The sequence below is a fragment of the Pempheris klunzingeri genome, chromosome 18 (assembly GCF_042242105.1).
Source record: "Pempheris klunzingeri isolate RE-2024b chromosome 18, fPemKlu1.hap1, whole genome shotgun sequence".
Lineage (NCBI taxonomy): Eukaryota > Metazoa > Chordata > Actinopteri > Acropomatiformes > Pempheridae > Pempheris > Pempheris klunzingeri.
The window spans coordinates 11,451,987-11,477,935 of NC_092029.1; the positions used below are offsets into that span (position 1 = coordinate 11,451,987).

The 25,949-nt window shown below is 38.0% G+C and overlaps 2 protein-coding genes across 4 annotated transcripts; both read right to left on the minus strand.

Annotated features, from left to right (window-relative positions):
- Window positions 1-621: 621 nt before the first annotated feature.
- fbxo25 (F-box protein 25) lies at window positions 622-14,452 on the minus strand. 3 transcript variants are annotated; one of them, XM_070849048.1, is made up of 11 exons: window positions 14,379-14,452; window positions 13,219-13,433; window positions 6,958-7,061; window positions 6,286-6,335; window positions 6,075-6,167; window positions 5,874-5,967; window positions 5,349-5,533; window positions 4,702-4,884; window positions 4,153-4,296; window positions 3,113-3,139; window positions 622-1,544 (listed from the first exon to the last, which is right to left on the minus strand). In XM_070849048.1, exons 2-11 carry the CDS (start codon window positions 13,344-13,346, stop codon window positions 1,455-1,457), a joined length of 1,098 nt encoding a protein of 365 aa, XP_070705149.1. In that variant the 5' UTR covers window positions 13,347-13,433; window positions 14,379-14,452; the 3' UTR covers window positions 622-1,454. The 3 variants fall into 3 exon arrangements, with proteins under 3 accessions (XP_070705149.1, XP_070705150.1, XP_070705151.1); XM_070849049.1 differs by lacking the exon at window positions 3,113-3,139; XM_070849050.1 differs by lacking the exons at window positions 13,219-13,433; window positions 14,379-14,452 and adding an exon at window positions 12,299-12,345.
- Window positions 14,453-17,729: 3,277 nt separating this feature from the next.
- On the minus strand, window positions 17,730-19,233 carry fam110c (family with sequence similarity 110 member C). Its single transcript, XM_070849412.1, has one exon. The coding sequence runs from the start codon at window positions 19,084-19,086 to the stop codon at window positions 18,016-18,018; it is 1,071 nt and encodes a 356-aa protein (XP_070705513.1). The 5' UTR covers window positions 19,087-19,233; the 3' UTR covers window positions 17,730-18,015.
- Window positions 19,234-25,949: the final 6,716 nt, after the last annotated feature.

Genomic DNA, 25,949 nt, shown 5'->3' on the forward strand with positions numbered 1-25,949 from the left:
TTTTTATTAGGTGAATGACAAACGTAGTGCTTTTGTCTTTGCTTCTTTCCTCTCTTATTTGTTTTAATCTGTTTAATCTGAATTTGTTTGATCCTGAAGTCTGCTTCACTACAACCACAAGTGTACACAGATACAGGTCCACTTCCACGGATGCCTGTATTCTGTATTTATTCACTTTAAAGGCTGGGCCACATTTTCTCAAGCTGAATAAAGATTTAGTTGGACTGTCTGGCTCTACTTCTTTCAACACTTTGCAGTCTGGGGTAAATCTACGTATTGATTTACTGGACTTTGCTCTCACCACCCAGATCACTGATACAGAGGACAGAAACAAACTACCAAAGTTCTAAACACCTCAGTTTGCCTCAATTTCCAAACCTTTAAATTTGTATATGAATGTGATAATCAATTTATTATTACTGCTTCATTTTCCAAAGTAATTTGACATCAACGTTTTTTTTGCAACAAAAGAAAAATAACAAGAATATTAAACATGAAACATGAAGTAGGAGTTGAAATGATGTAAAAAATATAATTTTCTAAACAAAAAGACTAATACTTCTCTGTGACGCAGTGTAAAATGAAGAGCAGGAACAGGTTTTTAGAAATATTTTATTACTGTATAGCTAGTTTCTGTCCCATAAAAGTCATAATAGTACCATCAATAGTATTGGAACAGCAAAGGAATATTACAAAAGTTGGAGGAAGGATACAAAACGTTTTGTTCCCATAAATAATGTTTTACAATTCCTCTGTCTGTCACTTGACAGTTCTGACAAAAGTAGATTGTAAAAACTTGTATGGCTAATGGAGTTTAACATTATTTTCTCTTAGTGTCGACACTTTCAAATGTACATGAGCACAGCAAGAATTCACAACAGACAAGGTACAGTTTGTAAACAGAGACTCAAACATAACATGCATTCAGTTATTGCAGAAAAAAATACCACTGTAACAAAAGCAGAATAGTTTAACCCCATTAAATAAATCATAAACTCACGAGTCGTCTTATTTTGCCACACGGTAAATGTTTACCTTTTGTCTTTTAAAAAAACATGACCTATTGTATGACTTACCCACCATAAACATGCTACGACTCCTTTTACATATAAATCCTTTCACATATTCGTATTACATTTACATATTATTTTCTCTTTCCTCTGTCAGGAAAATACTTTTTTTGAAGACAAACATTTGTGTGGAAGGAGGAAAAACATTAAAAAATTCTTCTTATTATTTCACCCATCAATGACATTCTTAAAATCAACAAGTAAGGTTGTGCGTAAGGAAATAAAGACGTAAAAAAAAGAAAAAAAAAGAAGTCATCTTTCAGTTGAAGCCCTTTGTATTTGGGTAAACGACATCAAGATCTGGTACAAACTCTTGGGTTGGGAGTGAGGTTATAAAAAAAAAAAAAAACACAGACACTTGGCTTGAAGAAGCACATGGAGGGTTTAGAACTTGAAGAGGTCAATAAAGTGCTGCGGGGAAATGGGCATGAGGCAGCTGTCTGGATCGTTGGCTGTGCATGGATGGCCGCAGTCCTGGAACACAGTCAACAAACGCATAGTTAGACCAGAAAACTGAAAGAGCAGCTACAGATACAGCTCACATACAGACACTGGACGGGGGACACTGGTTGCATCAGCTGTTAGTAGGTTCAAACTTGGTGTAGTTATGATGTTCGCTAAGTTAAAGTTAAGTTAAAGCATTACTAAATTTAAATCGATTGCAGCACACAAACTAGTTCTTGCGAAGAGACTCCTTAAAACTACAATAAACCTTCCATATACAAGTGATCTCTTAATCCATTCTTAATATAAAAGTATGAATTATAGTAATTGTAACATTTCCATACATATCTGACCTCTAAATTGAAATGTTGTCTAAATGAATGACTGTAAACTATAAATAAGACTAAAACTATGACTCTTAACTTGCACTATGACAGTGAGGGTCAACAATAACCTGAATTAACCAACATCATCGCAGAATTTAACTAGACATGTCTAGATGTGTTAACTAGATATGTATATTGACTAGATTTGTTAAAGAAACTTGGACAATTTAGAGTTATGCCATCAAATAGCAGAATATAATTCAAATTAAAAAGATTTACACCAACAGTGTCTAACTAAACTTCTCACTAAGGCCAGTTATCAGATATTTCTCTCTCACTCCACATTTGATGAATACTACTAACGCTGAAACACTTCAAAAATATATTTCTATGTATGCATGTAAAGAAACATAAAACCTACATTAACAAAGGAGGAGGTCAGTCATAATGTAATGTATTAACTGGCTTCCTAAAACTTTATATCACTTTAAAATAAGACTGCCCTTATAAAGGATATAATTAGCTTATTAAATTGATAACAGTTTAAAGCTCTTATAACACACTAGATAAAGAGCAACATCTCATTCTCGTTACTCAGCTTACCCGTGTTTATACCTGTCAGCTTTAGATATTAGTGAACAAGTTACTGGCATTTAACCACAGTCAGCACATCTTAGTAATCAAAAAGTTTCATTTGGCATATCAAATGACCAGATTCATATACTGAGCCTTCAGCAATACTCTTTACCTTGATGTTGATGTGTTTTACTCTTACACCTCCTTGTTTAAATTACGTAAGAGCTTGTAATAGTTTTAATTAGACAGTGTTACAGATGTAAAGGACAACCTATTTGTAGTACGTATACATTACCAAGATCTTTGCTGGGTTTAAGTGTTAATGGTGCATTATGGTACATGGAAGGACTTTGCACAAACATGCAGTGATGGATTTAGAAATAGCTGGTGCAACATGATCTGTATACACACAGAAACTAAATGACAGCTGACAGTTTTCTCTCAGACACATGAGCTCAACATTCGAAGGAACACATTTTCTTAAAGAATGCAATTAGAAGCCATTAAAAAGTCAGCGTAAAGAGCGAGCACTGTTTACTAAACACACCTCGGGCAAAACGTGAAGACATCGAGTGAAACAGAGACAAGACAAGGCTTAACACGTGGAAGATGAGTCCAGATCATCATGTTTGGATCAACATGACATGACAAAGTGGCAGGCGAAGAAACACAAAGGCATGATGGGACAGAAAGTACCTTGAATAACAAAGCCAGGTGGCGATCCTTAAGGGATGAGGGAGAGAGGGAGCCAAGAGAAGAGGTGGGAAGGAAGGGAGACAAGCAGGGAGAGGTTAGAAGGTATTAGGACTCAGTCAAGGAGCATAACAAGGTTGTGGGTAGTCAATAATGACAAGGGGAACAGATACTATAGGAACAGCAGTGTTTGTCATCCAAGTACTGTTAGCTTCTCCCCCAGAAGTTATTCAGACTCTGGAAAACTTGATGTTTGTCTTACACGTGATTTCATATCTCACATCTGACAAGTCATATGTTTGACCTCTGACTGCTAAGTTTACATGTATGAACACACAAGTCTGTTGTTGACAGCTAGGATTGCTCTTATCATCAGTGGTACTGTGTTCTTATATGTGCAACTCATTTCTTCCTGTGAATAATCAGAACACTGTTCTGAAAATGGAGCCAGTTTTTGCACTGGCCTGAAGTTTTCATTCAGTCTGTAATTAGTCAAAGTTGAAAGGTAATATAAGGGCTTTTTCTTTTCAGAGAGCCAAATATTAACAGTATACAGACAGGCTTTTACTTAGTGTCTAACAACTTTCTCACTGCATGCTAGAGACAGATATCAGTATGAGAGAGGCTTTGTAACTAGACCAAGGGTTTCTCTGAGATTTTTCCTCAGTGGGAAAACGATAATGGATGTTTTGTCTCTTTGGCCAAAGAAATACAATGTGTTCTGGTACAAACTTTGATAGACTCTCACATCTGATCTATGTACAGTTTAAGAGATATCAGCTCTGTGAGAACCATTTCTGAACCTTTCTGAACCATGCATGTTTATTTCACTGTACACACAGTAAAGTACAGTAAGCAACACTAAGAGGAGTTCAGAGCAATCAGTTAAGCCTGAACTGAACTTATTGTTATCCTCTTTTGAGGCTTCTCTACGATATAATGTGCAACTAATTCTAATTTACTTGCAGCCTGATAAACAGTATTGTTTAGCCATATGGTGTTTCCTACAGGACGTGGCTGTGGTTGCAGGTGTGTTTGTTTACCTTCCAGAAGAGAATGCTACAGTGTTTGCAGAAGTGCAAGGTGTCACCGTACTGCTCCTTCATTGGATAATGTTTCTGCAGGGTGAAGTACATCAGCTTCCAGTCGACGTTATCACTCTTGCTCAGGACCAAATTCCTACAGAACTGCACAGGGATGGCAGGAAACACACAATTAAAGCACAGTTTAACAACCATCTAAAACACAAGGGGCAGGGATGTAATTATAACTGAACAGTGTGTATAATTAGATATAATTAAGGCCAATTTCTCATTAACACTAATCCTGAGTGGGTGTTACTATACGATAAGTGTGATAGTGTGTGTGAGAGATCACTGTGAGCAAATTGTGGCAATCCTGCCCCCTAGTGTTCAACATGTGAACTGCTTAGCAGCCCTCATCCCTTCAGATGCTTAACCATAACCTACTATTTGGAAGCATAATTAATACATGTTTTAAGTATATTCCTCTTAAAATTGTTACAATTACAGATTAAGCCTGGACATGTCCCTTGTTCATGTGTGATAAAACTGAATATGTTGCTCTCTCACCTGTTTGTCTGAGAAGTGAAAGTGGCAGAGATTTTTCCACAGAGTCCTGTTCTCACTGAGGCAATGCAGAGTGGGTGTGGCCTGTCCCAGGTTAATGATGTCATAGGCATCAGATAACTTGCAGAGGATCTTGTTCTGCATATATAGTGGCAAGTCGTTGAATGTCATGCCATCGCACAGTTGCTGAGGGGAAAATTAAGAGCAGCACATTAGATTCACTGCTGGATTGCACAGAGAGACTTGAGGCAAAAAAGTTTAAATATTCCTACATCAAAAGAGCTACTTTCTACTGAGGATGGTGTGTAGAGGATCAGACACAACTGAACATTAAATGAACAGTTCCAGACAATGAATTGTCAATACTTCCCCTTCCATATTTCATGTTCCTCACTCATTAAAGTCAGATTACAAGTGGGTGCAGCCCGTCAGGTGAGCAGTGGCACTGTCTCAGCAGCACAGAGGTCAGTAGATACACACCTACTGCACTTACAGCCATAAAGGCTTTCCTATTTGTAGCCTACTTCCCCTTTTTAAAAGTCACATTTACATACGGGCAGCTCAAACTGGACCTGGAAGTGTGCCGAGGCCAAGAGCAATCAGAAGCATTGTGTGGCACACATGCATACAAACACCAATACACCCTGTACCTTGGGGATCTGCAGGTTGTTGAGCTGCTGCTGCCATTTGTAAATGGTCTCCAGTCGGCACAACCAGATGTTGACGTTGCCCACGAGGACACACCTGCCAACATGGATAGTCAGACTGTGCAGTGTCGAGCTCAGGTCCTGCAGCAGCTCCTTGACGAGACGCGGATTGTAGTGGTCCTCTACCACTAGTGGCAGAATATTAAAAACATACAGAAAACACACACAAGACAATGTTTAAAACATTAGGAGTCAAAATGTAACAAAATCTTTATTTATTTCTCTTTAATCTTTATTTTCTCCCTATAAAGAGCCCTATTACTGCATGCAAGGAAAATCAAAATGGAAAGACTAAGGGGTGTTTAAAAATAACCTTTATAGGTTAATCATAAGAGCCATAGAGCCTTACCATTTGGTAAAGATTTGTTCTTTCTGTAAGCTATGAAGCTACTTTTAACAAACAACAAGAAATGTGTGATCATCATGTCCACTGAATAAGTAATCAGTCTCCCTCTCAGCTCTCCTTACCCTTTCGTACAATCTTCTCCAGTATATTGAAATAGTTTTTCTGAGCGGCTCCGCTCAAGGAGGTCAGCTGGGACCTGGCTATTAGCTGGAAAAGCTATGGGGGAGAGACAGAGTAAGACCGTTAGAAGAAGAGTAGCTTGTACAAGCCGTACATCAGGTTCAAAGGGATTCTTAATCAACAGGCGTATCATTATCGCTCACTTTTGCAACATAGTTGAATCTTCTCAAGTCCTGAATGGCACTGGAGAAGTCAAGACGGTTGAGGGCTTCACCAAGTGTGCAGTATCCGTGTCGCTGTGTGTGAACAACAAAATACACACGCTCGCACTCTTCCAAAATCATTTATGGTGTTTACTTTAACAGCAAATAAATCCTTCATGTGAAAATTAAAGTAAAGAGCTACAGCACTTACTTCTTTTGTGCTCCCTTTCTGTACGTAGATCCATTTATCCCTGAAAACAACTGGACAAGAAAATAGTTGTCAAATAAATGTAGTATGTAGAGTATAAAGTACAATATTTCCCTCTGAAATGAAGTGAAGCAACAAAATAGCATGAAATAGAGGTCCTCCAGTAAAATAAAAGTATCTTAAAATTGTACTGTACAGTATTTGAGTATATGTATTTTTCTAAATTCCACCACTGATGAAATGCACATAGTTTATGATATGTGGAGATGCAGAGCACTTAAATTTATTTTAAAGCCACATATGCTACACAGAATTGCCTAAAACCCAGAAAATGTTGCCCTTCGTCTCACTTGATCTCACTGACTTTTAGGTGAGAGGAAGAGGGCTGAATTCCATTTATGGAATGAGAGATTTTAGCCCTGAACAATGTTTTCCACAGACTATCTGCAGGGCGGCTCAATGACACACGTAAAGTATATCACTGATAAAATATAATACATTGTAAGTACATGCAAAACTTACAAGTTGCAATCACATACAATGCTGCCACCTTCATTATGACAATCGCTTCTAGTCTTTAGTTTAGTGAATCCCAGAATTGTACAAAGGGCCTTTAATTTTCATACCAAACTGTGCACAAAGCCAAAGTAGTAATTATGTGTTGCTTAAACTCACACTGAGACTTGGTGTTATTGTTGTAGAAGTCCTTTTTCCTCTTTGTGGTGGTGAGCTCACACACATTATCAACAAACAGATTTTCTTTGTTGTCACTGCAGAGCCTGTTTAGACGGAGCAAGCACAGGAGGAATTTGTTAATAACACTGCATGAAAGTGTGCCCCTTGCACCTGAATACAATGTAATTACAAACATCTGTACAGAATATGCGCAGCATCCTGGCGCAAATCTGCGCCTATTTACTGCCATCCCGTATATCACTCTGTTGCAGGTTGTGATGGATCTTAAGTTATTTAAGTGCTGCATTATTTTAACAGGACCAGATAATGTGCATTAAATATTATAAAGGCACAGGTAGCCAATGAGATAGAAACTAAACAGAAAGAAAACGGCCATAAATTTTGGTCAAAAACCTAGCTGCTACATTTTGGACAATTCAGAATAAAAAGCCGTCCGAGTCAGATCGAACAGGAGTCAGAAAGATGTTAAATTATAATGATTCACGGTGTCTGTTATGATGGAGGAAACACTGCAGATGGCAGACACAGATCAGAGTCTGTGAGACAGAGTCATGGATGTGACTCAGAGTCTTTTCTCAGAAAACAGGCAAAACATTATGAGATCTCTGTCCAATCTCTGTTATTTCTGGCAGCCATTCTGGCCTTGTTTGGTTGATAAGTGGCCTTGTTATTACTGATAAGATAGATCTTAATTATATCAGCCGTTTTGGCTGACCTCAACGTAACGTAAGCTGAGCACATTTCTTGTTATTTATATTGAATATAAATGCTTTATTGCATTATATCAGATCTATTTGCAGATCACTACAATTGTGAGACATATTTTCTTCTACTGCACATAAAATTATATTACATCAAATAAAATCTGTACCAAGATCTACTCATCACTAGATGTTCTTTGATGACCTTTGATTTATAGATCAAAGGGCCGGACAGGTAATTGACTCTCAATGCATTAATAATCCTTTGGCTGAAGTTGAGCATCCAACTGGCAACAAGAGGGGAAGGTGGAGACAGCCATACACCTCCTGCCATGCATATGGACTCAGCAGCTTCGTGTGCTCATGAGGAGTTTCACCCACAGGACAGAGAGCTATGTAGCACTGAAATGATTAGTGGATTAAATGCTTAGTATATACACAGAAAAGCTACTTGGCAATCATTCTGTTGATGGGTAATTCTTCTCCCTCAAGGAAAAATAGCAAATTTCTGCCTCTAACATACTTTCAGTATAGTATAGCTTTGGACTGTTGGCCAGACAAAAAAAGCATTTCGAGTTTACTTTACTTTATACTTTAGCTCAAAAATTATATAATGGGCATATTTTGGCAAAAAAAGAGTAATCAAGAAAATAACCTGCAAATTCTTCATTAACAACATTTTACAGTAGCAGCACATGAGGCCTGAACATCAAACACTGTGAATTCTGTTCAGCCATGTACCTGTACCTGTGTTTTTGCAGTGGTGGTGGTGATCTTTACACCAACTGTCTACATCTCATATAAAGTCATACTCTTTTAATTCAGAGAGATTGATTATAAGGCTTTGCTGCTTGGGGAATGATTGATAAGATGGCTACAACAAATACCAAACTGGGAACCTACCAATATATGAAATATATGAAACAAGGTCATTATTCTGATGAAAAATACAAACTTTCAGAAGCTGAGGAAATATTTACTTGACCAGAGCGATCAGTCACAATGTGGGTCATTACAACATGCTTTTGGATTAAAAAACTAATTCGCTTTTTCCCTCAGTATAACTGATGTGACTTAGCTTGTCTGACGGCGAAGTCAACAAATCGGGGTGAACGAGATCTACAGTAATCCCTCGCCACTATCCATTTATCCAATTGCACAGGCATACACAAAAACGCCCATGCAAGCACTGTAATCTGTCACTGTGAATTACAAGTGAGGAATGCAATAGCCTGGCTTCTTTTATACAGGTTGCATGCGGAGCACCGGCCTCCACAGAGCCAATAAAACACATCACACAGCAGCATGAATGTTCAGAGGCATTTGTGGATACATAAACTACATCCTGATTCACATGAGCTAAAAGGGCAAGGGTTACGTAGGGAGTCAACATGAACGAGAAAGAAAACAAATAGAGTATGTGGCTTACATTCAGCTGTTAGACTTCTCTTCTCTTGCAATAATTCTCTCATGTAAATTTCCCTGTCATGGGACTAATAAAGGAATATCTTATATATTATATAATAATATATTATCTTATAAATAGCATTTATTACATGCTTTATCAGGTACAAAACAACTAAACAGTCACAGCAATTCAGACAGTCAGATAAAGCATCCATCTCAAGAGATGGACAGTAAAGTGAGTGTTAAACACTTGGCTAACACTCTGTGGCACTTGAGTGTTTGCAGATAATAGGTCACAGAGGTTTGACGTCAAAAGATACATTATGGTGTAAACTACCTCTGTAACACTGTGTACCACGCCAGTGGCCATCATAATGCTCTTCTTTCTTTCCAGTCTACATGTGTTGGTCTGCTAAATGTACCTCTGTTGCATGAGGTCACTGGCCCTTCTGAGTGAGGCTGTATTTGGAGCACAGCCAATTTGAGGAGATGATGTCATTAGTCATTGTCTGAAGTTGTGTCCTTTGCCTTTTTGTGAAAAGACTGCTGACAAGCTAATGTGGCACTCGCTGTGAGGTATCGTCGGAAGGTTGATCAATCGAAAGGGGGACACTGTGACACGAGGGAGACATCACCAACTGGTGCTGAGATTCCACCCTTAACCCCATTAACACCAGCAGGAGGCTGGGATCCCACTCACTCTTTCAGTGACAGCCATACAAAGCACATACAAAGGTCTGACAACACATCCCCCTTCCTCTCACACACTCATATAGACACACACCTCCTTCAGCAACAAACTTGTGACTTACAGTATGCTGCTAATGGTACTATTCCTGTTGCCATTTTAATGTCTTCCATTCCTTATATTAAACATTTTTACTTATTTATTTTTTATGTGTAATGGCACAGTTCAAGCATTGTACTTTACTGTCGTTGTTTATATTTGTTGTTTGTATGCAAACTATAGTACTAAAGAAATGCAGTTTTATTCCTCTGAATACTGTATATGGAGAGAATGACAATAAATTCACTTTGAGCAGTACATAACGCTAATAAAATGCTAAGCTGAAGTCCACATATTTGAATTTGAATTCAACTCTTCACGTAAAGTATTTTTTTGTTTTCAGATAGCCCTGCTTATCATGAAAAAACACACAAACTATATGAAGTAGGAACCGACAAATACAGTGAAAAGGATGGAAAAAATGTGGAACCTCGTCTCTGCCCTGCCTTATTTCGACCACCCATTGCCAGTTGGCATGTGTCAAAACAGTACATGTTTCCTGCAGATAACAAGGCGAGCTCTCCTGCTGGGAGGCAACCCACCCTGCCCACAGGGGCACATGTAATACAGACCAGAAAGACCAAAATAGCAGAACTTGTTTTAAGCTCAGTGGTCTTTAAAGTCTTTCAAGTCACTAAACGCCTTTGGGAGGGACAATGTTATAAAAGTTCATAACAGGTATTATTTGAACATGAAATTATTTTTGTGTACTCCTACCAGAAGAAATTATATGTTAACATTCATCATACAACAGGAAAAAACGGCTGTGAAAGGCTTTACATGTTGCATCAGTTGCAAACATCCAACATTAACGCTACGTGACAGATACAAGAAGTCAAGAATTGGTCTGAATGTAAGAATTCAGGCCATCAGAAAACATGCTTTGTATACCAAAATGATCTACAGGCTTACTTGTAGCAGTCACATTGTGGGTGTATACACTGACAAGTCAGTCCCATTGCCCTCTTTGAGTGTCTAAACCCAACCCTGTACTCAACGCTGTCTGTTGCCATGACGCCCCTCCGCAGGCTACAATTGTGGGATGCAAATCACCTCATCAAAGACTCTCTGCTAGAGCTCTGATAAGAGTTGACTGAATTATTTTTGTTTCTGAAGCTGAGCAGCTATGGCCTTATCAGTGCAATGTTACCACTGTTACTATCGACTGACTCTCTTCCACTTCTTCCTGTTTCCTCTGATCTATTTAATATTTCAACCAAAGGTCACTGGTTGAGTTTGTGTTTGTTCAAATTCAATTATATCAGTATCCTAAAAGGAAATCTGGTAGCAGCCAGGCATTAATACAAACTTTAGCTCACAGATGTACATGGATAATAGCAAACAACTACAAAACACGGTCAAACCAGATAATGTCTGGTCATTATAAGAGCACAGCGTGTCTTGGTAATCAAGGGATTTAAGGCACAATTTCCTAAACGTCCGACTGAAGGAGTGCAAAGACAAACTGGTTGATGTCAAGCTGGAGCTGTCTGGCACGCAAGGAGGAACGGTGGAGAGAGTCTATAATGTCCTCTGAAGAGAAAACAGAGAACTCAGATAAAAAACTTAAAGTTTGGAAAATTTCAGCCGTAGATTCACTATCAGAGTATTTGGTATAAACAAAGATGTGGAAAAGGGACATCCTACAGAATTCATGGTTTTGATAAATGCTTTTGAAAATAAAAATCTTCCTTCCACCCTCAAGTGGGGCCTGCAACAAAATCTGGTTCTCGGCCGATGATTGTCAGAATGCAGAGATTCTCGTTATAAAACGCTATTTTACAAGAAGCAAAGAGAGAGAGTGTTGAATTTCAGGGGGATAAAAGTAAAAATCCTCCCAGATTTAACAGCGGAGATGTCGGAGAAGAAGAGCGCAGTTCAAGGATCTCAGGATGACATCACATCAAACAAAAATTAAAACATGGTCTGATCCATCCAGCAATACATCACTTTTAATAGGGAGACAAAATATTGTCTCTTATTGAAGTTGTTTCACTTTACTTAAACTCAAAACCACATCAGTTCAACATACAACTATGCATGAAAGAAAGTCATTCCCAAATCATATTTAACAACAAAATAATATACTGGCATGTGATTTATGAAAAAACACTAAACGAACATTGCTTAAGAAGGAAGGTCTTAAGTGAGTATTGTTAGATGTGTTAGGGTTCTATGGGTATCTGATATTAATCTCTTAGATCATGACAGATTCACTCTGAGCCTGTCTATTTTCTGTGCCAATTGTTGTTTGATTTACAGTAGACACTCATTACAATGTGTCATGATAGTGTGACGTGATGAGCAGTGTGAATGTGTATTGTTTCGCATTGTCATCATGTTAACTGTGTGGACTCCAGGAAGAATAGGTGCGGCTATGCAAAAGCTAACAGGGATCTTCATAAACAAGCAAACAAACACTGACCATGTAGTCGCAATATAGCGCCTCTGTTGCATGTCATAAGCGATCTCTCTCCCAGCATTTCCTGTCAGCTTTCTGCTGTCCTCTGTTCAATAAGGGGGAAAATCCTCTTTTGTGGAAGATGTCTGAGAACCATGTCGACACTCAAAGTGAGCCTTGGCAGTCAGTCAGCAGTATGTCTGCTTTTAAATCGGGATGCAGGGCTAATAAGATCTATAAGTAAGAATTCTTATAAGACCCCCCCCCCCATAAAAACTGTAATTTAGTCTTAATTGTTTCAGTGATCAGTTCATTTAATAATTTGCAATACTAACGTGGAATGAGAGAACTTTGATGCTACTTTGCTGAAAACTGGCTCTGAATGTAACTCAGCTATCTCACTATCCTTGAGTAGAGCCAATGGTGAAGGCAGACTACTGTATATACTGCTGTAAGGCAGAGGGCTGGATAACGTGGTTGAGGACAATATCATAATGTTAGTAGGTTGCTTTATGTATAAAATTCTGTATCAAATTGGTGTTCAATGCAATGACCTTTGCTAGACTTTCCATCAAATCAGACAAGACTTATAAAGCAATAACTCCACTAATTTCTAATCACATTTTACTCCGAATCCTTACTTTGGACAGGAGGTAACATCAAACTTTAGGACCATATCATTAAGATATGATATTACCATGAGTCAATAACTGTTATGTCAAATTGTTGTCCAGCCCTTGACTACACTATGCTTTAATTTATCTAAGCACTGCATAAGAGAGAGGGAAAATACTAGCTTTATTCTTAAATGCATGTGACAATTGTGTACTGAGGATCTAATAAACTAATAAACTAATAACACACTCATTAGCCACAAAAGCTTTTGAGTTAGATAGTACTGGTGAAACAATGGCAATAAATAGTTATAAAAGTTACAATCTTACTCTGTCAAGTCTATCTCTCTGTTGTTATCTTCCAACTCGTGTCCATAGAAGACAATCCTCTTCCAGCCATGCTCCGTCTTTGTCCAGCTCCATCCTGGCGACCTCCAGTCCTTGCCCAAGAAAGGCATTTTAACTGGGGGGGTGAATGTGAGGCAAGTGGGCTGCCAATCCAGACACCTGGAGAGTCAACAAGATGCAGGATCTATCTTTGTGCCCTGGTTCAACAGAAGCAAAGAGAGGCCATAAAAAACAAGTGAATACATATTGTTTTTACTTAATGTTGACACTGAAAAAATTCTGATTAAAAAAAAAAAACAGTGTTTGATTTTCAAGTTGCTCAAATCTGGAAATTCAAGTCAAGTAAAAAATCTGGTTGCTTGAATTGGATTGGTGAAATTCAGACATCAAAGTTCACAATGAAAAGTTTAAACTCCAGAGACACCAGAGCAACAGCATCTGATATCTGTCCATCAGGTTACATCCTGCCAATCATGCTTTAAGAGACAGACAAAATGAGAGACTGGGAACCTGGGATACTTCTATCTGAAGTTTTTGAAGTTGTACAAGTTGGTCATTTCAACTTCAGGGCATTTTAAAGAGAAGAATGTATTCAGATTTTCAGAATATTTCAATAATATGAATACAGCAAGGTTTACAATATGCGTTCAGTAGTGGTTAAACTGCATTTGCTTTTTAAATGATGACTTTTTAAAATGGTCTTTGTTCCTTCTGTGGACAAAAGTCTTAGTAGCTTAAAACTGGGCCTATATGTTAATATCAGCTTACTGTCATTGTGACAACAGCAGCCAAATACACAGGAGAGCCACCATTAGATTTAACATGGTTGTCTATTTTCAGCCTGTTTTCTTGATATTACGCGTAAACACTGAAATGCAAAATGGCATACTGAGCCAAACTGCTTTAATAACACTCCTGACCACGACTGTGACGCATTTACATTTGAACATTTGTAAAAACGGCGTTAGTTAAGTCCCAGTCGTTTAAACGTTTTACGGTAAAAAAAAAAAAAAAAAAAGAAGAAGAAGAAGAAAAGACGAGCTGTCAGTCGGTTCAACGCACGTAGACACGACAGGAAGACAAAGGGGAGTCTCATCTAAAAATAACAGAGTTGTGACTTTCTGCAAGAGGACCAAACAAACCTTAAGCGAGTCCTTTGTTGTATCTCCTGTCTGTGTTTTCTGCACCTTTCGCCTGCCGTGCTGGAAATATTGACGGAAGTAAACACAGTGAGGACACTGGGACTCGTCTCCGCCCCCTGCTGCTCTCTGATTGGACCAGACGTCAGTATTTATCCTGTTGCTACCCGGAGACGCGTCGCTGATTGGTTGCTGCGGCTTTCAGTCATTCTCTTTTTATATTCCCTCTGTTTTGTTGTGGCTTTCCTCTACACGTGACAGAGGGCTGCGCACATGCACTTGTGTTTTGATTTTGAGATGGAGGATGGGATCAGGACCAGTGGGCAGCTGTGAGAGAGATGATGTGGTCATTAAAGAGCTTTTCTAAAATCATAGATATTTAAAATGATACAATAATATGGTAACGTTATTTTATCAGAAGCCTCACTTTGTGTTATTTTGTTTTATTTTATCTAGGTCACTGTCCTTCCTGCTCTGATGTGCATATACAGCAGTATCACTGAATACCTTATTTTGACTATTACAATTTAGGTTACAATAGTCCTCTTTAATAGTCACACATTGTTTTTATCCACTTGAATTCAGTGATGGATAGTAACTAAGCATGTTTACTCAAATACTGTACTTAAATACAGTTCTCAGGTACTTTTACTTTCCACAAGTATTTCACTTTTATTTTACTTTATACTTCTGCTCCACCACAATTCAAAGCTTTTTACTCAACCACTTTGAGCTTTAGTCACTACTTACGTCTCACATTAAGCTTTTACAAACAAAACATACAATCAATTTAGAAAATATGGCATAAAATATGGCACTGTGCTGCAGATTAAACTGCCCAACAGTATATAAGGCAGTTGAGTGCAACCTCCACCAGCTCTAGCATTAAAATGCTTATGTGTTAAAAAACAACAACAAGATAAATAAAGTAATGTAGCTCTCTGAGAGGGACCGTTCTACCCACTAAGAACTTTTCCTTTCATGCTTTAAGTGCTTTTTGTTGTGTTATTGCTACGTTTACTTAAAAGATCTGAGTACTGCTTCCACCACTGCTTAAATGTATTCTCTTTTGGGGAAGTCAAGTCTCAGGCCTTTCAGAGTAAGTCTTTATTCAAGTCACAAGTCCTTTAGAGCAAATTCAAGTTAAGCTAGAAGTCCTTGTTTACAAATTCCAAGTCATAGTGCAGGTGTTTGAGATGTCTGAATGCTAAAATGACACAACATGTGAACACTGTTCTTTCACTGCCGCATTAATAGTGTGTTTTACAAAGCAGAGATCAAGTCCTCTCAGTGTTTAGGATTAATAATTAAAATCAGAGTTCTAGTGATGCTACGAGATTACTTTGTTGAAGCTCAAAGTAAATGTGAGTAATGAGAATGACTTTGTAACATCACAAATAGTTTGGAGGCTGTTTGAGTCCAGTAACAACTTACATGTAGTGTGATGAGGAAAGTTGAAACCTCCAGTACAAATCCACTAAGATTGGACCTTTCAGTGAAGTAGGAGACATCTTACATCCAATAGTTTAATGTTTGATTGGAAAAAAATATATTCATATAGATTCTGGATTCTACAATGAGGCAGAAAAGGTAGACATATTTTTTTGAGTTTTTAATGAGTTAAATTTTTGTGTAAAAACCATATACGACACACATTGTTATTCAAAGAAGACTATTTTATCTATTTTAAAACATATCTGTATATTTTCATTTGAAGCTATGAAAAGTCTGCCTAGCAGTGTCTTATTTATTTAAGACTTATTTATTCCATATTTTACCAGGTAAAAGACATTAAGGGTTTTAGGGAAGTTTTAAGTAAGTCAAGACCTTGAGCAATCAAGTCCAAGTGTCCAAAATCTCCAAAAGGCCAACGTTTTTTATCATAAATCTGACTTAAGTAAAGAAAGTCAAGTCTGCAGCTGGTATTTATTTTTCTATGTCAGGAGGGACAAGGCCTGAATAACTGCTGTCATTAGATACTTTGATTTGTGTGGAAAACACTGATTTAAAACATGTTGCTTTGTCTTCCTCAAAATACCAAAAAGAAAAACCTAAAAAAAAAAAGTCTGATATATCAAGCACCCATCTACACTGGTGTATGTGTGGTGATTGTTCCTCTGGGCATTGTAATTGTAATTACGTTCAGTCTTGTTGTTAGATACTGCCCCCCTTAGGCTCCATACAGTAAATTCAAAAAGTTTTCAATCACTACAAAAAGTATGCTATGCTATATATATATATATACCTCCAAAAGCTGCACTTGACTAAGAAAAGCAACATTTCAATCCTGTTGAATCACCATCAGCCAAAATCTGCTATAATGCACCTGGCCTAAATATAGGATTAGATGTGCACAGAACCTGTTACCATGAATATATTTACATGAATACATTTAATTAAAAATAATTAACAAGCTTATTTGTATAGCTGTTTTACAACATTCACAGTACTTCAGTATAAAACAATATTGTAACACTTTTACATGATAAAGATACATTTATGAGCATATCATCCAGTAAATGAAGATACTTGCAAGCCTGCTGCAATGCAAGCAGTGTACACTTTCAGTCCTATATATTGTAAAAGCTAACCTTGTGCCCCTTTCTTGCAACGAATCATCAACTTCAAGTAACTTCAGGTTCTGGCAACAAACAAGACATGACTTGCCCTGATGTGAAAAAGTCAGCCAGGCCTCAGTGTGAAAGTGAAAGGTGTGTCCGCAACACTAGTGCAACTGAGTGATGTGTATCTGCTCACATATACTGTGCAGAAGTTTGTTTCTGTGTAATTCTGTAAAACACTGAGTCAACAATAATCTGTCCCTTGCTGTTTTTCTCACTCATGTGGGAAAAGGGTCAACAGACAGAAGGAAAGGGAGAGAAAGCGGTGAAGAGACAAAGCAGACAGACTTGGGAGGTGTTGTGGAGATACAGTTACAACGGGTCACTGGATTTAAGCCTATCAGATTATTAGGTACATTCCTCTCTCACACGTGACTCTGGGATCTACTGATTCTTTGGCTGTGAAATAACTACATCCAACATTTTTTTTTTTGTCTGGCTGCAGTTAAAGTTAATGATTTTACCAGTTTTATTGCCGTTAATAAGAAACACACAACCCCAATAAAATGAAAGTGTTTGTTACTGACATTTTCATATTGTGAATTTAAGAGGCAGGTTGTACAAATTATCATTTACGGGAACTATTTATAAGGGATCAATAAGTTGTAGTTGAGAGTTAGTTTTAAAAATTTATTCAATGTCATTTAGAATCTTTTTATAGATCAGTTATGAGCCACTGAGAAGAACAACTATTAGGTTGCCAGATTGTGAAAAATCCCTATGTACATCTATGTACTCTGTTTTCTCAGTTTTGACCTTTAACACAGGACTGTACTCTAAATTGCAACAGTGTGACACTTCTGTGTGAAATGCACGGTTTAAAAAAATGCAAGTAAATTTACGTGTTACAAGATGAAAATGTGTGGAAAAAGTAACAGTTTTTGTGTTTCTGTGTGTGCGATGTGCGGCCTTCTGCGTCCCCCGACGTGACAGAGAACAAATAGCTCTTTGCATGTTTGAACAGAAGCAAACACGCTGAATCTTCATTTCCTCTCAGAAGTGTCAAAAAAGGATCTATCTCAATCAAGGTCTCTCAACCTTTTCCCAGTCTCTATAGCATTTTTGCAGCTGTACAGCCATTTGATAATCCTTGCATTGCGCTCAATAACTGATGTCCCCTGACACATCTTTTTATGTAACTCATCCTCCAGTAGTCCATCGCTGTCACCACTGTTTCTGGAGAAGCCGTCGTCTGATGTAGAGACGCTTACGCTGCGGATGTTTTTTGCAATTTCATCTGAGCGGGCAGAGAAGTTCTCCCTGCCCAGAGACTCAATAACCTCACCGCCCAGCCCGCAGAACTTGAAAAAAGCGTCAAAGTCTGCAAAATTTTTGGAGTACCTGGAGCTGATGTCAGAGTGAGAACGACTGACCCCTTTGCCAGACCTTCTTTCAAACTCAAGAACCTTGAGGAGGTCAGCAGATTTGTTGACAACACCATCTTTCAGCTTTGTCCCAGAATCACTGTTTAATGTGCTGTGTTGATCTGATTCTCCATTTCTGCTATTCTCTGACTGAGAGGCCATTACATGTGTGCTGCATTCCTTCGCTGTTGCAGTATCTTTGTTGTTGGTGTCTTTTCCCCCGTTGCCCTCAGCTTCACACTCCTTATCTGCTGCCTCAGGTAAGGGAACATTCTTATGCACTGAGCTGAGCAGCAACTTACGTGTTATATGATGTTTGCGGTCATTTGTTGACCCTCTCAGTAACTCACATTTCTGTCTGTAAAGTAAAAGAGAGTCCGGTCTTTTCTTGGAGCTCGACCGACGTGGTGAGCAGCTTCGTACACCACATGTGACCTCTGTTGAGTTGCCGCCTATGACAAGATTCCCACCACGGTTTGAGCTCCGGTTAGAAGATCCAGTGCTACTCACTGAGGCTGATCCGAGACTGATCACTGGCTCCTGAGTTGAGTTGACCACCTGTTGGCTTTTGACATATTTGGGTTTGCTTGCCGCAAGTCTCTCCACAGCACTCATTCGTCCTTTTGTCTCATTTTCCAGTTCCATTTGCTTTCGGAGATAATCAGGACCCTTCTCCAGAATTTTTGTTGTATCACTGGTTGTCTCCATTGCTGTTTTAATGAACATTTAAATGAGTTCTTTCCAAAGAGTTTGTAATCCTTTAGCATGCACCCTCTCCAGTGTTGGAGGTAAAAGATTCCATTCAAGCCCGTTCTTTGCCTGAGCACGTATTACAACAGGAGACTTCACTTTGTCTGTTCAAACTCACGTCACATCAACCCCACCCATTCTGCACAAGGCTAGTTTTAACCAAACACAAGCCTGTTCAAAGTACACCTGATACCTTCACAAGTACAGTGAAAGCTGACACTGCTGCTGCTGTTTTTTCTCTTGTCCTGGAGGAAAGGTGGACCTTTACGCTTGTTGTGCAATGCAAGACAAACTCTTACACGATTCCCAACGAAGAAATGTGGTGTCTTTACAGAGTGTTGTTCACTGTTTTTTATTGACAAGTTTGCCAGAGACACTGACTCATCAAATGGGCTTGGTGCTCACTACAGTGGAAGTGTTGTGCAATAAATATTTACTGCAGTCAGTGTAGTCATTATTAAATCACGCAGCTTGTATTATGTCTCCTGCTGGGATTATCAAAGGCAGGTAGATTATAGTTATTTACTCGGCAATGCCATCAATACCAGTGATGGAAAAGCTTGTGCAAGGCCAATTCAGGATGGTTCTACATTGTTTTAGAATTTCTTAAGACCACTAATTTGACAGTCTTTTATCTTGGAAACATGTCCCATTTTAAGGTTAAGACTATTTTGTACAAATTTTAATTGAGTCAAAGCAGGAATGACAGCAATAAGATAAAAACCCTGAACTTGCTTATCAAAATGACATACAACAAATGATCAATGTCAGAAAAAACTGTTTTTCATGTGCAGTTGGACTTAATGATTATTCTTTGCCAATTACGATAAACCCATTTAAACCCATTTTTGGATTGATCTGCTGAAACTGTTACAGCCACAAAAAGAACAAGAAGAAAAACAAGACATTGACAGGGAAACCCCATCCAAGATATATTTTACAAAACAAAAAAGGTTTATTCAAAAAGCTACCAGAAATGAGCCAAAACTAAGGATGTCTGGAAGCCTGGCCAAAAAAGAATAAAATGAATGGGGGAAGTCTGGGCCAACCACACAATGGGCCATCGGACCCAGAACTTCAACCCCTAACATAAACAATAAAGAAAGTAAAGTAACAAAAAAGCTATGAAAAACTGAAAAACTACCATCCTCAAAATTAAACTCAAACTCAAAAGAGAGAGAGAAAACCAGGAGCACCTGAAAGGGAAGGAGAAGAGACAACAGGAAAAACACACAACAGAAACCATAAAACAGTGAATGTTGTTTTAGTTTGATGAGTCTCTAGTTTATTTTAATTGTGGCGTGCATACAAGCAACCTGAATACATACTAAAATGTTAATTAAAAACATTAAGATTACCAGTGATAATGCGCACGCATCTGATTTTGTTTGTGTGTGAACATCGTAAGCATTTCCTTTTGAGGTATCACATAGTGGAATTCTTAAAGAAAGTAGGACCAGATGATCAAACGGACATGCAATGCAATTGACCATAATTAACCACAATAAAAGCAGCAAGGAAAACTGCAGCACAGCTCAGCTATAAACTGGATGTTTACACTCTTTTCATCACGTTGCTGTGTGAGTGTGGGACTTTGTCAACTTTTCGGTTTTTACCACAAGCCCAACTGCAGATTTTCCACAGCAAAAACATTGAGATCCGCACTAGTGGCCCCTGTGGGCAAAGCTGCTCCTGAATCCAGAGTTACTGGAATGGATGGAAGTGAATGGTCAATCCATGCTTAGAGCTTACCTTTCTCTGAATGGGTTTAAAGGTATGGTCTGGATCTTTCATGGATAGATGTGACTGAGTACCTCAATGAGAGAGAGAGAAAGCAGCATGACTATGACTTTATATGAACTTGTATTTGCGTTTTTATAATGTTCACTTCAAACAAGAAATATGTCAAGCACTACTCTAACACAACAGTATTCATCAAGTGTGTTGAAACCCTGTTGGCTTTTGATAGGTGCAAGTGGAAATTAAAGAAAAAAAATTGCTATCCCATCAAAAAAAAGGAGGAGGTAACAAGTAACTCTCTGTTCTCTGCTTTCTTTTCGTAATTGGAAACATTCACTGAACTTGAATCTGAAACATCTGTGTGCAAGCTGAACCTTAAAGTTACCCGATCACCAGATCTGCTTGTTTACGAGGCAGTGGGCAGCATTAGGATGCATAGTGTGAAAGTTATTAGAATACAGTCTTGCATTGCTTTTGGCTTAATTACCCTAGAGTGGCCTCATTCATTTATTTCCCTTTAAGAGCAAACACTTCACATCCAGTGCAGTCGTCCAAGAAAAATAAGTCACTCTCTCTGCTTGTTGCTTTCACTGAGGGCCATCATAAACCAATGACCTTCAGACCTTTTTATTGAGTGCTTTCAAATAATTTTTAATGTTTGTACATAGTCATCATGCCACATCTGTTTTTCGTGTTGATTGCATTTATTCAGCCGTTTGATTTCTTTTGAATGTCTTCCCTGAAAATCAGAAGGAACAGTACACTTGGGGATTCTGCTGTGTTTACTTGTGCTTTATCCTTCTTTGACCTCTGCTTCAAATCATGATCTCCTTGTGATACAGTATGAGTTCTCAGATTTTGAAGTCTGGTGTTAAGCAGAAGTATGCAAGAAGTGTCAATGTGATTAATGATTCCTCATGGGAATGATTAGGACTATGGTGGACTTGCCTGTTGTTCAGAAGTAGCCCCAAATTAGAAGATATTTGGCTAAGTTATCAACACTGCTGTGTGAATACTGCACGTCATTCTCTTTCTACCGTGAACAAGACTAAAGCTGGGCTGCACCAACAATTATTTTTAAATCATTGTATAACTATAAATGATGTTGCACTAAACTCTACAAATAGCTTTAAATTGAGAAAGATTACATTTAAACCTTTCTTTAAATGTCAGGTTAACATAGATTCAATATAATTTTGTTCTGCCAATGTTTTCATGTTCATATTGAGTGTCATTTTTCCCCCATGTTTTAGCTAACACACCCATTTATTAATTGCTGTGATGTTACATGTGTTTTTGTTTTCTTTTTAGTGTCAGATCTTTTTTTATTACCTGATCTTGATTTGCTGAGCATAAGAATGTGTTGCAGGTGTGCTGTTCCTCCCCTAGATAACCCTGCCTGGTGAATGGAAAGGAGAAGCATTGTGGCTTTTGCTCAGCACAGGAGAAGGTTGACACTGGACACAGTTTTCCTCTTCTTTTTTTGTTGAGTTTTATGGCGGTTGGCATTCAATAAACATTGTATTACTGCCAATTTCACATTTCACAGTTTCACATTGCAAACTATTTACAATGTCAACCCAAAGTGATCCTTTTCCCGACATTGTCCATTTTGAAAAACAGACCCGATTGTCTGAGTAGGTGCTAATCCTTCCCCAAGTATAACAGCTAGCAATTTCCCTTGCAGTGCACATTGCTTGCTCTTTCTCTAATTTACACTCTTTACCACAGCACTTGTTCCTCCCACATCTTCTGACTCGTAGACATCGTGCAGCAACATGTCCATATTCCTGACAGCAGACACATCTAAGAGGAGCTTATGGGACCTCAAACGTCAGCACACATTCTTAAGATGAAAATGTTTTTTTATGGTTTCATATTCACTGGCATGCATGTTCCAGTCTGTTTCTCTCTACCACTGTTTCTGTACCCTAGCTGAACCATCCCCTTTGTATATGTACAGGTGAATTGCTCAATCCAACGACGAAGGGCATGGCACTCGTGGACTCTCACTCAGCAGCAGGAAACACAACAGTAGAAGTAGTGCAAGTAGTCCAACTCCCACAGCAAGGCTAGACCTGAGAAACCTGTGTCTGTGGGTAGTAAGAAACATGTTAATGTTAGAGAGTGTGTTCTTTACAGAGCCGCCTCCCCACTTACTCTGGAGTCCCTTACAGTAAACTATTGAAAGACGAATTGTTGGGCGTCATGGTTTAGTTTTATGTCCAAACACTAAGTGGTACATGTTAGCATTTACAGCACGTACAGTGGAGGCTGATGGGACCTGACAATGACACTAAATGAAAAGCTAAAGGATGACCAAAGTTAAAGTTATTAAAATTCACCCTGAAGGGGACATGAATGAGCATGTCAAATTTCATATCAACACACCCTATAGATGTTGAGAAATTTCTTTCAATGCCACAAATGTCAACCTCGTGATAGAGGAAGTCACTTACATACACCCACAAACACACAAACACACCCTCTTATCTGCCCTTTGGCTCACGGACACAAGTGGAAACATGACTTAAAAACTCTCATCTTTTGAAATGCTGTGGTTGAAACTGGGTGCAGTGGCATTGTTTACAATCATTTAGCATATTGTCTGACTGATTGCTTAATTGGAAAAAAGAGAGAAGAGGCAGATTCTGGGATTGATTGAGGGAAGCAGAGTAAACATGAACACTTACACCATTAATTGCTTTTCCCCTGAGTCATCTTACTTTTATTGAATTCTTAACTCGTGCTGCTAGCTGGACAAACATATTCTGCACCTTAATGTGACGCCGAATCATCACTTAATTGTGTTTTTATTAAGTCATTCACAATAATTACATCCATCCTTGAGACGTGAAAGAAACTGGCTGACTCAATTAAAAACATCGGCAAATTATGAGTTATAATTGCTGCAGGCACCTCTTGCTTGCAGTTATTGTTTGTTATGTAAAGTACCTGATAATTGGTTATCATGCATGCAGTGCTAATTACCAGGAATATAACGTCAGCTCCCACTCAATTAGTCAGTGTCTAATAATCATAGGCTCATCTTACTGTATTTGAAAAAAACAGCTGTCATCACACACACACACAACATCACAGGATTTAATGTATTTTAATGTAAGGTGCAGTATGTAAAAGTTGGCCAACTGCTCCAATAAAATGGGGGGCAGCATTTAATATCATCTTCCCACCATCTAATAAATCCTGTCCTAAAAAATGTATAACCATCGCCTCATGTCATTTAAGGTTCAAGGTTCATTTATTTACCATTGTAAAACACAGAGTTGTTCAACAAAATGAAAGTTTATGCTACAGACATAGAACATACTGAACATACAGATAATTAAGTTTAGAATAGAACAGGATCAAGTATAAAATCAAATAAAAAACAATATACAGTCATCTATACACACATACACATATACACCCAGGAAATAAATCTGTGGTGCATTTTTTGAATTTGTATCTAGGGGAATGTTAACAGCAGCAACAAGATAGTGATGAAAAAGTATTCTTCATATTCACATTACATGAGTTCAACATCTGGCAAACACTGTCCAACAACATTAATGGCATGTGAGCACCAGTGATTGTTTCATTGCACGCTGCTCTCAATCCAAAGCAAAAAAAACAAAGTTTGAAGGAGCTACAGCCACTTAATCTGGAGTGTTTTTTTGTATGGTTTGTGTTGTGTTTACCACGAAAGCAGGTGCTGAGTAGCTGTGTTTGACCTTCTGCTAACCGTAACCAGTAGCTGTGGCTGATTGCAATTCATGTTTATGTAGATAATCTATCTAACGTTAGAACCTCAAATCACAATATATCATATTTATGGGTCACCTTGTTTTCAAAGAAATTTCTCATATAATTTTAATTACCACTATACAGTATAACGGCACTGGGATCATAAACTTGATCGGTCGAAGCTACTAAATTAATTTTTCTGCGTGTATGTAGTGCATGCAAATGCTTTTCTGGTGCACAGGATTTAATAGGCATATATTTTAAAAACATCATCAAAAATGTAATCAGGTAATCCTTTAGAATGTAACTAATTGTGTTTTTTTCTTTACAAATATAGTCTGGTTTGATTAAAGTTACTTTTTTTTGTGAACTGATTACGTAATCCTGTTTACATGTAATGAGTTACTGTCCAACCCTATTCACAGATCCAATGAATGACAGAGAATCATTACTCGACTCTGCAGTCCTTCTCAGCATGAAGCTTCTGGCGTCTGTCATCATCATTGCTTTGGTTTACAGCATACAACTTGACTGTTTTAGTTAAGTGTCACTTCTCATCACTTTAATTTTTGAATTCAAATAAACCCACTCAACATCACTGCAATATAAAAACTCTAATTAAGACAATACAAGTGACATTTATTTGAATATAGCCACATCATTTGGTGGAAAGACCAAATAATAATTTTCTATGCAAAACAAATCCAAACAGATTTGAAATACAATAAATAAGACAATCTCAATTTGTATGAATTTTGCAGTGTAATGAGCACAAACACGCAGGAAACAGTCTCTGTGAAATACAACCAATCCATTTTCTTTTGTCCATGTTCATGTTGAAGTGGTTAAGGTCTCCCACTGTGGTGTAAAATTGCGACATACCAGGGACATAAAACAGCAATGGTACTTTATCAGAACCAGATTTTGACAATAATTAGTGCCATACACAAAGAACAAACAATGAATGAGTTTTTAGAGATCTAAAATTTATTGTAAATAGCAATATAATCCAACATGTCATATCACGAAGTTATCAAGAGTTTGAATGAGCAATTATTCCCTTGGATAAGATTAACAAAACATAGCTCTGGATTTTATAACTGCCAGTTCTACATTTCCAAGTCTTAGATAATATATATATCTTATTTCCTGGAAAATAATTTTTCTCCTCCTTTTCTCTTAGCTAGCAGCTGCTAGCTGTCACATACCTGAGGACCAAAGCACACATGTTGTTTAGACTATATTAACAGGACAAAAATTCCAAACCGTTCATGTTAAAAACACATTTATAATAGACACAGGTTGAAGCCAGTAACCAGTTGGCTAATGTTTGTAGAAAAACATTTGTAACA

Coding starts and splice junctions, on each gene's coding strand:
- fbxo25 (XM_070849048.1), bottom strand. CDS start 13,346: ATGCCTTTCTTGGGCAAGGACTGGAGGTCGCCAGGATGGAGCTGGACA. Junction 6,336..6,957: donor CAATAACACCAAGTCTCAGT/GTGAGTTTAAGC, acceptor TTTCTTGTCCAG/TTGTTTTCAGGGATAAATGG. Junction 3,140..4,152: donor GTAGCATTCTCTTCTGGAAG/GTAAACAAACAC, acceptor TCATCCCTTAAG/GATCGCCACCTGGCTTTGTT.
- fam110c (XM_070849412.1), bottom strand. CDS start 19,086: ATGTTCATTAAAACAGCAATGGAGACAACCAGTGATACAACAAAAATT.